This window comes from Centruroides sculpturatus, unplaced genomic scaffold (genome assembly GCF_000671375.1).
Source record: "Centruroides sculpturatus isolate CEXI.00-Female unplaced genomic scaffold, Cexi_2.0 scaffold703, whole genome shotgun sequence".
Classification (NCBI taxonomy): domain Eukaryota; kingdom Metazoa; phylum Arthropoda; class Arachnida; order Scorpiones; family Buthidae; genus Centruroides; species Centruroides sculpturatus.
In genome coordinates, this window is record NW_019384944.1 from 152,817 (window position 1) to 167,837 (window position 15,021).

At 28.9% G+C, this 15,021-nt stretch overlaps 1 protein-coding gene across 1 annotated transcript in view; it reads right to left on the bottom strand.

The window, feature by feature from the left end:
* The window catches only part of LOC111632167 (basement membrane-specific heparan sulfate proteoglycan core protein-like), a 208,133-nt gene that overhangs the window by 43,982 nt on the left and 149,130 nt on the right, over positions 1–15,021 (bottom strand). The window contains 9 exon segments of the mRNA XM_023376533.1: positions 340–438; positions 571–840; positions 927–1,024; positions 3,747–3,927; positions 7,224–7,341; positions 7,413–7,561; positions 10,772–10,889; positions 13,829–13,992; positions 14,111–14,401. Of these exon segments, the coding sequence (XP_023232301.1) occupies positions 340–438; positions 571–840; positions 927–1,024; positions 3,747–3,927; positions 7,224–7,341; positions 7,413–7,561; positions 10,772–10,889; positions 13,829–13,992; positions 14,111–14,401 (1,488 nt within the window).

A 15,021-nucleotide genomic window follows, 5' to 3' on the forward strand; every position in this document is an offset into this window, starting at 1 on the left:
ATAGAATGCAACATTGTCAAAAATATTAATTATGAAGGTGTAATTAATGAATTTGCTGAAATGAAAGCCAGAAAAATTTAATTAAAATAAATCTTATTAAAAATCTATTGTAATGTATTTGTTTTATTATTTTCCCAAAACAAATAAATTAAGGGGCCTAAATACAAATTCTTGCACAGGGCACAGGAATGGCTAGTTACGGCTCTGCCTGATTATGCACTTGCGACATCAGGTCATGTAACCTTGTTACATTAATAAATCTGAATGAATGTATATGTTCCCTTGAGACCAATATCAAAAAAAGGTTGCTCATCACTAATGTAAAAACTGATATATTACCTTTTACAATGCATCTAAGTTCTATTTTGCTTCCAACATTAGCTGTTACTACTCTCTCCAAAACACTGACTGCTGGAATATCTGTATCTATATCTTCAACTATAAACATATTAAATAATTATGTAAATATAGAATTTCAAATAATTATTTTTAATATTGCATTTTAATTTTTTAAAAAGCAGCAGTGTATACTATAAAATTTTGTGAATGATTTTCTAAAAATAAACATACCAACTAATTGAATGCGTTCTTCTGAAACTCCAGTAGCACTTCTTGCTTTGCAGACATAGACTCCTGCATCTGACAATGCTACTCTCTTTATTTCCAATACAGCTGTTCCTTCTTCTTCTTCAGATGCAGCATAAGATACAAGTGGCTGTCTTAACTTCCTCCATTCTAAGCTAGGTTTTGGATCTCCAGATGCAGTACATTCAAATCTCACTGTATCACCAGGACGGGCACGATAGGGATTTGCCTGCAATATTCTTAAAACTGGTGCACCTGTGTTAAGAATATAATTATATTATTTTTAGTTTCAACAATTTAAATAAATTTTTATTGATTGAAAGTAAACTTATAACTTTTACCCTCAATTTGTAAGGAGGCAACAGCTACAACGTCTCCGACAATATTTTCAGCTTTACATACATAATTTCCTTCTTCTTCACCAGTTACTCTATTAAATCTGTTCAAACAAAATAAAGATTTTAAATGAAAAAAGAAAGTTTATAAAAACTTTCCATCTTTTTGTTAGTTTATTTACTTTCTTTTAATTAAGCTAACTAACCCATTCACTTAAAATACATTATATTCATAAAATGTGATAATTGAAGAAACTAAAAATGCATAATAGTTTGTGTAAATAGAGAATCTTTCTGATAATTTTCAATATACAACTTCTATATATTGAAATAAAAATTTAATTAACATCAAAAGCAGCTTGCTTGGCTTTTCATAATAACTGAACTTGAACATTGTTTTTACCAGGTGTGGGATTCTAGACAGAGAATAATGTTATTTAACCAGTCCAAAACTAAATTAATTAATCAAAAATTAAGGTAATATTTTAAAGTCAATAATGACACATTTTGTCACTTTTAGTAGGAAAGGGAAGTATTGATAAAACTTTCTTTGGAAAGATGTTATCACACATCTCCGACAAACATCTGTCCATATGAGTCAGAACATATATCCCGTCAGATGCTACAAATACTAAAACCTGATTGGAGGGGAATTTAGCATAAAAAGGAGGTTATACGAGAACTCAGGGCAGATGACCCAGAAATGACTCTGCCACATGGAAGTGCAGACCATGGTATAGAAACCAACGAACTCTCCCAATACAGTCTGTCAATCCTCCCCTGCCACCGCTGTCTCCAGGCCTCTCTGAAAGTAACTCTGTGCATACAGAAGACTACGGTCAACTAGAGGTATTATTGTAGATCATTGTAAACTCTCTCTTGGTATTTAAAGTTATACTTAGTTGTTAGTTTATTTTCATTTGTACTTCTTTTTATATAACCATTAAATTCTTTGCTGTGTGTTAATACACCTGTCCATTCATTTGACAATGATTGGAACTTGCCCGTGACCTCCCCACTCGACTTATAGCCCTCCTAAAACACCATCCAGTGACATCGTGAGCGGATCTAACCATTCCGACAGATCAAAAGGGTTATGAGTAACACTCTTGTACCCCCATATTCTCACATCAGGTATGTACAGTACAGTAAAACCCTAAGATTTAGAATATTAAATATATACACTGTGATCAGAGTATTGGAAATGGTTCATTTAAACTGTGCACATGGAAGCAGGTGCTGCCACTGTTTAGTATAACTTTCATCATCTAGTAGCAATCTGTATGTGATCATCTGTTTTCATTTGCAAATAAATACTTGTTTTGTGCATAGAGAATTTTTGCATCAGCAATTTTTCAAAATGTTGAGAGTAATTGAGCAAAGAAGATGCAGTAAATTTTGTTTCCACAATGGAACTACTGCTACAAAAATGTTAGAAATGTTGCAAGAAGACTTAGTTAAAATAATTTATCAAAAACATGGTTTTTCGAGTGGTACAAATGTTTGGAAGGCAGAGAATGCGTTGAAGACAAATCATGCTCTGATAGATTGTCTATTGAACTGATAAACAACACATTGTTCAATGATCATCATTAGGGACATTATTGAATAAGTTCCAGTATCATTTGGATCTTGTCAAGCAATTTTAAAAGATCAGTTGGGCTTGTGGTGCTTAACATTTGCAGGATGACTCAAGAAGTAGAATTTTTTTAAAAAACAACATGTTTGAGTGGCTGATGAAATGCATTCTCGAGGCAAATTGTTTCTAAAATGCATCATTATGGGTATTGAAACACAAACAGCTCAACAATCAAGTGAATAGCACTCAAAAGAGGAAGTGAGACCAAAAAAGACTGTCAAAGTCAGTCAAAAATCAAATCATGTTGACTGTTTTCAACTTTTATGGTGTTGCACATCACAAATTCCTTCCAACTGGCCAAACTGTTAACAAAGGCTATTGTTTGAGTGTTTTGCTTTGTTTGTGTGAAGCAATTTGTAGAAAACAACCCAATTTCTGGTGTGAAACCTGAGATTTTGCACTATAATAATGCACCTGCTCACAAAGCTCTTGTTTGTAAATTTTTGGCAAAAAAATTCAACAAATATGATTCTGCAAGCTCTATATTCACCCAGTGTAGCACTGTGTGACTTGTTCCTGTTTCCTCAACATTAAAAAAAAATTTTTTAATTTTTGATTTTCACTCACTGTTTTGAGTCAATTTATGTCATAAAATTAAATTTTCTACCCCAATTAAATTAAAAAGTCCCAAGGAGGTTTCACAAAAAACAACATTAAAGCATGATAATGTTTTTTCCAATCTTTGAAACATAAGTGTATTGCAATGGGAGGAGATTACTTTGAAGAAAACAAAATAAATTTTGAAGAATAAATGCAAATCTTGAGTTTTATTGAACCATTCCCAATACTTTTTGATCATGGATAAATAGGGATAGGTAAAAAAATAAACAAATAGAATATCATCATTAGAATAGTATTATTAGGCTTATATCATTGAATAAATGTTGTTATATATTAATTTGTGCCTTTATAATTTTACATTTCATATGAAGTTTGTGGGTCTTATGAGATGTTTGACATCTTGGTGATGTAGTCATCCAGAGGGTCTACTAGATTAATTTCAGGTCAAATTTTTTCTAATTTTCATAACCCTAACTTGTAAAATAATAACCCCATTTTTTAGACTGTCTTTTAAACTGTTATACAATTTATACAACTTGATATCTAAATCTGTTGCATTCCTGTAAATGATTCAAATATCAGGAATTTGGATAATAGGATATTTATTTCATATTTAACATACATACCTAATTACGCCACCTTGTAAAATTTCAGTGCTACTTGTGAAAGGACTGCCATCTGATCTTGTCCATTCTACAGTTGGAGAAGGTATTCCAGCTACTACTCTACATTGGAACAAAGCATTTCCTCCAGATAAAACTTTTTGAGTTGGAGATGGATATATTTCAATTGCGGGAATTTCTCTTCCTATAATAATATAATAGATGAGTTCATTTTAAAACTTATAGTTAATCTGAAAATTCAAAAAGATTCAAATTTTAAAAAATTAAATAGATAATACCAAGTATTTTGTTACATATTAGATTATAGTAATAGACAAACGTTAGTAATTTTATGCAAATAACACCAGGTTATCTGTGTTTAAAAGGAAATTTGGAAGCAGTTGTTGATTATGCAATCAGATGGTTTATAATAGTGGTTGCCAACCTTTCTGACCTCAGGAACCATTAAACTCACAATTTTGAATCCCACAGACCACTTTCATAATTTTTTAAATGATACAAACATTATAGAATAATGATCATAAAAGTTTCATTTTACTTTATTAATATAATTAAACAAGTGAATGTCATATCAAATTAGTATGAAGTTTGTTTGAAATAAGTTCATGGATTATTGGCTTTTTTGCACAAAGATCAACAATTGCACTCACAACATTATTGATTTATTTACATTATTATTTATTGATAACAGGTCATTTAGTGTTTGGTTTTAGATTCAAATAAAAAAATACTCAATGATTGAGAAAAAGTAACCAGACATTTTGCATTTCTTTCATAATACTTCACATAACTAATGTCCAAATTTCTCCACAAACCACTGGTTGGCAACCTCTGAGTTATAAGCCAATTTTAAATTGCAATTACAGATGCATCAAAAAGTTTTGCCATTGTTTACAGTCACTAAGAGTCTTTAGAAAATGTGGAAAATCCTTTGTGCACCCTAGATATGCTATAAAATGCTCACAGTATAATCAATTTATTAGATTAAATATTTTTCAAGACTACAGGTAACTCAACATCAAATTTTTTGAGTTAAAAATCTAAGGATGAGATATGCATAATGTTGAAATATGTTTAATCATTTAGATTCCTTAAACATTTTAGCAAATCAAAATGCTTGATAAATTTTTTATGCTGAATATCATTGCATGTTAGAATTTTCTAATAAATGTATGTTACTAGTTAATGGAATTTTTTATGATTCAATAAATTAGCCAATACTGCAGTATTCATACTGTGTTCATGAAATGTAAGAAAATTTTAATCATGATTGATGTTAATGTAACTAAAAGATAAGTTAGGATGTTCATTCATTTTTGGAAAGTGCTCCATCCCTCACCACCTGGATACCTCAAACCCACAATGGGTCTGAAAAAAGGCTCTCTTAGTGCCCACAGAGTAGAAAAAGTAAAAAATCAAATATAAGCTGGAATAAATTATATAAAGTTCAACTTGTCAAACAAAACAAAACAAAAAACAAAAAAACTTTTTGGAAATGACTGGTCCCATTTTTTAATTGTATAATCTCTTACTCACACCTGAGAATAGTAGTAGTAATAGTATTTTATAATATAGTTTAGTGTATTAAATTTCTAGAAAACTGCCATTCATTTTTAATTTTTGCTATTTATGTGACTTTTTGCATGATGCATTTAAAGAAAATGACTACTTATCAACATGTTAATGTTAATATGTTTTATTTGTTTAAATACTAAGTAAAATATTTACAAAAATAAGTTTTTATGCAATAAACTTGTGCATAATAAAACTAAAAAAAAGAAAAGTGGAAAAAAATCATGCATGATACAAGGGATTGATTTTATATTATATTATCTTTTACTTAGTTCAATTAGTGACCATTGAGTTCTTTATTTATTACTTTAAATGTTCTACATAGTACATTTAACAAATAGATTATTATGATTGGAATAAATCAAGTGTTGATTCATCAACTGAATAATTGTCAAACTGTTATTCTGGGAAAGACTACAGTTTAGATAAGAATGGAGCTAATGTTCATTATCATATATACAAGAAGGAAAATACTTCTGTATTTATTATGAAGTAGAACATTATATACTAACAGTTTAAATATATATTAACTATTTGAAATTTCTGATAGTTGAAAAAAATTGCTTTATAGTTGCAACCAAGATGGATAGGATATATTTATTTAATCAGTTATTGTGGCTGCAGTCATTGTTGTTTGTCATTCTTTTCAAGGCTTTATCAGAATATCAAATTAAAACAATGTTTTAAACTTCCTTTGATCACTATCGATGTTAATAAATAACTTCCATGCACACAAAGCTAGAACTACTTAAAATAAGAAAGACACAAAACCTTTCACATGGATTAAAACTGCTAGAAACAAAGTGTGAAATGTTTTGTCTTTCTTATTTTAATAAATAAAATAAAAATAAATAAAATAAAATATCATTAACATTAATAATTGATGAAAATAATTTTATTTTATCTAGTTTGCAGACTACATGTCAAGTCTCTAGTAATATCTATTCACTAGATGAGCAGGGAAAGTTATTTTTCAAATCAGGATTAAAATTCATCAGGTTTAATAAAAATATTTTTTTAATTTTTGAAGAAAAAGCTTTAATTGTTCAAATATTGCTAAAAATCTCCAAGTTCAGTTAATTAATTAATTATCTTAAATTAAATTTGTAACATTATGTAAAAATTTTACATTATTGATTTATCATATATTTCATTCAGTTATTTCCAGTAATTATTTATACTAATTTTTATTGAAGAAGGTAAACTGAAGACTTAAGAGAAATTTCTCTTTTTTATTGACTTTTATATGAAATAAAACATGCAAACAAATCAAGATGTATAAAAGTTTCTTTTGTTTTTAAATCAGATTAAAAACAAGTATTTGAATATATTTTTGTACAAATATTCTGTTAATAAAATTTTTAATTGTAAATATTTTTAATTTCCTTAACAGGAAACAATTTAGATGATGGAATTATATATTTTTTAAATAGTAAATCTTAGATACAGCAAATCCTTTATTTAAAATAATATTAATCTACTTTGTAATTTTTAATGAAACACTCAGTTACTGACTATTTAAATATAGGTTTTACAAAAGTAAAGAATAAAAATGAATCCAAACTGATAATTTCTAATTTTTCCTGAAGAGTTTTAATTTGTATATGTTGCCTTTTTAAATACAACTAAAATATATCCCAGACTATGATTATGTTATCAACTTATTTGAATCATACTATTGAAAATTGAGACAAATTTATATTTCTAAAAATTATGTACATTTAATCATCAGTTTAACCATTAGTTTTTTTCTGTATATCAAAATTTAGAATTAGACTACTTAATTTATATGAATATATAGAAACTGATTAATAAATACATTATCGTTTCTTTCTACAACTGATGCATTGATATCCTAATTAAAAAAGTAGCTTTTTAAATAAAGCAATTAATAGTATATGAACTTACTTTCAATTTCTACTATTGAAGATGCTTGTGCAGAACCATCTCTATTTTCAGCAGTGCAAGTGTACAATCCTCTATCTTCTATTTTTGCATCTTTAATTATTAGTTGTTCTCCTTGAACCTTATAAAGAAAAAATTTAATTTATAATTATAATAAATATATTTTAATATTCTAAAATCTATTTAAAATACCTGATGTCTTGGAGTTAATTCTCCACCAACTTTACTCCAAGTGACAACAGGACCAGGAGTACCACTTGCAATACATCGTAATTCACCAATTTTACCTTGAATGATTGTCTGTCTTTCAGGCTCAATTCTTACTGATGGAGGTAACCGATCTAAAAATTACAGACAGCAATTATGAAATTTAAAAGTTCAATAATAATTTATATTATGCACAAAAATTATTATAAATTATATAAATAAATAAATTAATATTATAACATTATTATTAATATTTATTATAGTATTAATGCAAATCATAATCTAATTTATTTCAATTAAAGAAAATTAAATAATAAGTATTCCAGTCATAATTTAATGATTAACAATCTACAGTGTAGAAATGTAAAGAAATCTACATTATTTTTCTTTAATATTTTTGTCAATGCAGATATTCATCATGCACTTTACTTCAACAAATTTTAAATGTATGTTGTAAGAAGTCCATGATCTAGAATAAATTGATATCTCTTACAAATTTGATTTCACTTTCTCTTGTGACTTATTTCTTTTCATAGCCAATATTTCCTACCCAAACACCTAAACAGTTCATGTCATTTTTGCTAATTCGTTTCACAAGGTCAATAGAATATTATCATCATTTAATAAATTAGAAGAAATATATTAATCAGCATGTCTCAATAGTTTTTGTATTTAATTTTATCACAGAAGATTATTTAATTTTGTTTCTAAATGAAAAACAGGTCAATAATAGTAACCCTAGCAAAAATACAAGCCTATGTGAGCCTGAGCGTTTTGAGGGCGTAAATTTTTGAGTTCAACATATTTTTACATTAGAGGATTAAAAAAATTATCACAAGTTATAACGGAAATAGATTGGATGTCGAATCTTACACATCGACAAGATAGAAAGGAAGAAAGCAAATCATCGTCCGTTTGTTAATTAGTCAACGTGCAGGTGCTAATTAGTCATCATAATGAGTGAATGACCAGTTGGCTCAGTGCCAACGACGATTGTATAAAAACGATCGTCTCAAACAGCTCAGGGCGATCGTCCCTCCACATGATCATCAGGAAGGTCTGAGTACAAGTGTCTCCCGTCCCGGTCCTGTCCAAGGAGAAGCCGGTAGAAGACATAAGCCTGTGACAGCCAGCCAGCTTCCATAGTCCAGAATGACCATCGCATACCATCATCTGACATCATATTAAGGTATATCTAAATGCAGTAACCTTTGTAAACTCTCTCATCTCACTCTAGAAGTTAGACATGCGGCATAGTTACTAGTTAGATCACCGTTACCAATAGATTTGTGTGTTATCTGCATTTAATTATTTAATTCCTTATGTATACTCCTGTAAATTAGCTTTAGTTATATAATAAACCTTTATTTTGTTATTTGTTAAACCTGTCTCATATGTATCCGAGGAAACCTGTCGACTTACCGACGCACTCCCCACTCGTTTTGCCCTCCTAGCCATCCGAACGACTCCAAGATCGGGTTTTACCAGCCTGTGCAGATTGAGTGGTCAGTACGAGATTAACCCTGACCCCCTGCTTATCTCATGCCTATACCATCAGTTTTTAAATTTTTATAAATATAAAAAAATAAATGCTTTAAGAACAGAATACAGGTAACCCCCGTATAATACGGCACTTCTATAGCATGGATTCGCTCTAACACGGATCGAGAATTGGTACCATCCCCCGTATAACACGGTACTTTTATAGCACGGATTCACACCGACATGGTTCGAGAATTGGGTAAAACCCTCGTACAACAGGAAATGTAATAAATTTTTTCATAATTAAGTAATAATAGTTCACGAAAATTATTATTTTCGTGAACTATTAGTACTTAAGTATGTAAATTTTCTCTTCTCGCCTTCTGTCGATACACGTGGCCTTCTCAAAACTTGTTTCAATATTGCCAGATCGCGACGCTTCTGCTTCTCATGTGGCCGAATGTTTTTCCCTTATTCCATACTTGCTTTATTNTAATTATATAAAATATTTGTAATACAAACCTACGACAGCCAATCTGGCTTTATCTTCCAAATTAATGAGATCACCTTCTGTAACACTAACACAAGTATATTCACCAGCATCTTCTTTTTGTACATTGTTTATAGTTAGGATGCCATTATGAAGTGTGTGATCTGGTGACATTGGTTTACCATCAGATCTTGTCCACTTCAGAACTAAAACTTTATCAGTACCTGAAAAAGTTTATACAAACTTTAATACAATTTAATTTGTTGTTCCTTAAAAAAAAATAATTGACTATAATGATTAATAATATCATATAAATTTATAGTTAATTATTTCTCAACTGATTTTTTGGGGGTTTTGTATTAAATCAATTTAATGAATATTAGTGAGGATTCATGGAAAAAAAAATTGATATAAGATTGGTGTAATATGTAACTAGTAAATTTTTCCATCAAGAATCACAGATTATATGATGTTTAATAAAGTAAAACTAAATGAAATAACTACTAAGTACAATATTGTATCAAAGAAGTTTTGTGAGGTCATTAAATTTTTCTTCAAAAACAATATTTCATTAAGGAAACTTGTAATGACTCAAAGGAAAGCTCTACTATGTATTACAAAAGCTTATTGTACCACTCAACTAATGCATTACAAATAATTGCACAAAAGTTGCCTATAGAATAAGTAAGAAAAGCTAAAATATTTCTATTGGTACCTTTTGTATCACATATGAACAAAATTCTAGTTACTTCCAGGCCTACAGGAACAGCAAGTAATTAACAATGTTCCTCATTCACAACTCTATTTACAGATTTTCAGAGGCTTCAAAAAGGAAGGAGATGTAGGAGCAAGTTATGTAATTTTTCATAGGAATATTAAGAATCAACTAAATCTATAGGTTAAATCAAAACAGTAAATATTTCAGCTTGAAATATAGTAATCTTAAAAGTATTGAAATGGTGTGACACTCATTACAAGGATGAGTATGTACAAATATATTCTGATAGTGCCTTCACATTTATACATCACACACATGTGCAGTCGACCCCCCTATAACACTGTTGATTTTTCCGTTTTATATGAATTCCATGTTGTACGAGTCACTTAGATTTTACAAATACGTGAGCCGTTCACAGCCTGGCACACGTATTTGTAAAATCTAAGTGACTCATACAACATGGAANGATATGTAATTTGTTTTCAGAGTTATTTTTAAAAGAGTTTTTTTAATTATTATAAATTACTCATTTTGATGTTTAAGAGTAGTTTGTATAACATGATAAATTGCCATCAAAACTGTATTAAAACAATTTTTAAAGTACCATCTTTACAGGTTGAAATCAAAACCAAATTTGTTCACAATTATACTTACGAGTGGAAATTAACAATCTTGTTTGAGCTTGGGCTGTTCCATGAGAATTACTAGCAGTACATATATAAATACCTTGATGAGCTTCATTTACTCGTGGAAGTATAAGCATTCCACCAACCTAGAATGAATTCACTTCCTTGTTAAAATTGTTGTGATTAATTTTGAGAATGAATGAAAGAAATCATTCTTAATCTTTCATAAAAATTACATCTCTCTCACTTTTTAAACTGAATTTTGGCATACTTATAAAAAAAACAATTGTAGAATGATATCAAATATTCATTTAAATGCTAATAGGTTGATTTCTTTCAATTTAATAGGAAAATACATTTTTGAATATATTTGATATTCTATATCTATATATATAAAATTGCTTGTCCTGACTGACTCATTCACTCACTGATTCATCATTGCCCAGAGCAAACCGCTGAACCTAAAGAGGTGAAATTTGGTACACCGTTAGGGTATGTCATGAAAATGCTCACTAAGAAGGGATTTTTCGAAATTCCCCGGAAGGGGGGAGAGGGAGAGGATTAAGTCTTAACTGGAAAAATGGCTTCTGTACTATTTTAAATGTGATTTTTTGTTTTTATCTGCATTTTAGTAGGGTATACCATGGGAATGCACACTAAGAAGGGATTTTTCAAAATTCCCCCAAGGGGGAGAGGGAGAGGATTAAGTCTTAATCAGAAAAACGGCTTCTACTGTACTATTTTACATGCGATTTTTTGTTACATTTAGTCTTCATTAAGTACTTAAGTGTATTAAATTAATAACATTTCAGACATTGTTATAAATATTTTTATATATTTCAATTTTTTAACCAAATGTTCGAACCTTTTTAAATTCAAATTTGTTATTGCATATTGGTTCGATTATAGAACGATTGTAAATGTTCCAGAAAATTGATCAAATTGAAAATAGTTTAAAAAAATATTAAAAATATTTTTATTGCCTCTGTAAAGCGTGTGAAAGGACAAATGAAGATGGACTCAATTATATGTATAGTCCAGAAGAAATATTTTTTTTTCTACTTGTGAATTCGTCCTGGCAAATTTATTTTTAATGTATTTATTTATTTAATAATAGTGCTGGCCACCGCTAGAGGACTTTTAACTCATTTACATTGGACGGCGAACATGTAGCCTCAAATAAAAGGTCTGTATCGCCGCAAATTTGTTATTGCCTCTGTAAAGCGCGTGAAAGGACAAATGAAGATGGACTCAATCACATGTATAGTCCAGAAGAAATATATTTTTTTCTACTTGAAAATAGTTTGTTTGATTCTCAGCAATTCTCATCATTCTCGGCAGTAGGTGTTATATAACAATTACTATGGTTGTTGAAATACTGAATATAAATGGGGTTTGCTTGCAAAACCTCCGCGGGCAAAGTCGTGGGTAACAGCTAGTTGTAGCATATTTATGCAAGATGATCTGGGTATTGGATCCCTATCTAGGCTTTAAGAATAAGATTTAAACTTGAAAAAATGTATTAAAAAAAATAAAATAAATTTCTTTATAAACAAACAGTGCTTTATGATATACTTAGTTTTTCTTCATTATTGTACTTTTTATATCATTCTCTCAATTCACTCCAGAGCAAAGGCTTAGTTATGCCACTAATTCTACAGCACTTGTAAATGAATATTGTTTTCCCACTTATCAGTATAATTAATAACTGTATAATCCTCAAAATGTAATCAAATTGAAATTGTCAAATTTGAAAATGATAACAAGTAACAAAATGCCATTGACACTAGAACACTCAAAAATGCTTATGTAAATTTATTTTATTATTTAAATATTTTTGCTTAAATACAACTGCTTATAAAATGTTAACTTTTGAAATATTTCAAAAATGAATGCATGAATTCTTAAAACTATTTTTGTCTTATATACTTTAAGAGGATGTTTTGGGGTAGTTATTTTGGCACAAAGATTGAAACTAGTCTTAAAAAAAATTGATATGGCAAGCTATTATTGTTACAATATTGTAGAAAATTAAAAGTTTTGGTATATGGTCAGTCTGTGGATTCAATATCAATGGTAAAGATCATAGAAACAATCATGATGAAGCTGCACATTGATGCCAAGTTCAAAATACATCTGAATACATCCATCACACAAAAATAAAGTTTCAATTAGGCTCCCTAGTACTTACTAATATTATCTGATTTGTGAATAAAAGACTAAACTGATTATTTTTCATTTTCTAGGTAAGATATAGCCTAGTTTCGTGGTAATTATTTTACTTTACTTTTTGGATAGTTCTCTCACTTTTAGGTTTAGAATGAATTTAATTATTGATTTACTATTGCATTTTAGTTATAAGTTGTATATATTTGTTTTGTATTAATGGATATGTTGTGTGATCTTGTATGATTTTTTTGTATGTTTTCTCTTCACATCATGGTTGTACTAGTATGCTTGAATAAATAAAATAGTAAGTAGTAATCCAACTAGATGGAAAATTATTAAATCTATTAGTCTTGTGTATTAGGAAAAATGATCATGCCATAACCTCTATGCTATAATTTCATCTGTGCCAAAATGGTTGAACCAAAATATCCTAAACCATATTTTGCATGTCCATCAATGTGGAATCTAGATAATGAAGTCTGAATATTTAGATTAGATTGCCTATGAAAATTTCTGAGGTTCTGACTCAGACTTGAAATTTGGTTCTCCAAAGCAGCAGCCCAATCCTTTCATTATTTTAGCAATCCACCGAGAGATGCATAAGCTAAATTTTATATATTTTAGATTGTATTACAAAAAAATTGTTGAATATTTTATTGCTGTCATTCTACAAAAGTGATTTTTATTAATTAATTAAATTAAAACTATAATATAAATAGAATATAAACAAAGATAAAATAAAATACATTAAATATTTTTATATTTCAATTATTTGTTATTTATAATTAATTCTCATTCTTCATATAAAATTTGAAATAATTTATTAAAATCTCTATTGAACAGAATCAAAATAGAAAATAAACATCTTAGAATCTTGTTTAGTTTAATAAGACTAAAAATAAATATTGAATTATACCTGACTTGTCCCTTCTGGTAAAGTACCGCCTGAGAAAGACCATTTTATTGTTGGAGTTGGTGTTCCTGTAACCTGACAATTAAATCTAACTGTTTCACCTCTCTGAGCTTCATAATTTGATGGAGAGACAGTTAGTTGTGGTTCTTCACTAATAGTAAAGTCATCTGTAAAATATATTCAAAGAAAATTGACTGAAGTTATTAATTATTCAAGAAATATCTTGATAGAATAATAGATATGGATAATTTATTAAAATAATTATCTAACATTACATTTACTAACCTCTCTCAATAAATAAAACAGTTCTGATTGTTTCTGTTCCAGCAGAGTTTGTAGCCATGCAAAAATATTCAGCTTGATCACTTGGTCGAGCAGCAGGTATACGGAAAACTCCATCGATAAATGTAGATTGTGGATTTAATTGGTTATTTTGGCCACCATGCCAATTAAGGGTTGGCTGTGGAAATCCTTCAGCAATACAACGAAATTCAACGGACTGTCCAACTTTAACAGTCTGAAAACGAGGTTCAATGCGTACTCTTGGTGGAGTAGGTCTACCTGTACCTAAAAAGTTAAAAATATATTTTTATTGCTTGTGTATTTCAAAGAACTATATATATAGATTATATGTAGATTATTATGTAAAATGATTTTGCTTATAAAGTTAATTTGTTTTTTGTGAATGGAATCACAATTTACAATTAAATTTAGTGCTTTAAATCATTTTAATATTATATATATTTATATCAAATTGATAATTATAATTATCATCTTTTTTGTCATTTCAAGAATCAATGGTTTTCTAATTTATTTATTAGAATAATATTCATTTAACTACATAATTTCAAATTAATAAAGTATTTTAAAGTGCTAAATACCATATAGTCAGGCATTTAACCTGTGGGTTCGCTGTGTTTAAAACACAATTTGAAAGAGGATGCAGGTTCATAAATACAGACATAATTATGTAAGAAGATTGTAAATTGGAGAGACTAACTTGCACTTATACTTGTGCAAGTATAGCGAATACATTAAAATGAGCTATACAAAGGTTTTATTTTTGTTAAAATTAAGCTTAATAATAAAATAAAATTTCAAAAATAAAAACATAACAGTCTTCAGGAAATATTGGTTTAAAAATGCACAATATTTCATTTTTATACAGGGTGATTCAGCTAAGCATGTACAGTACA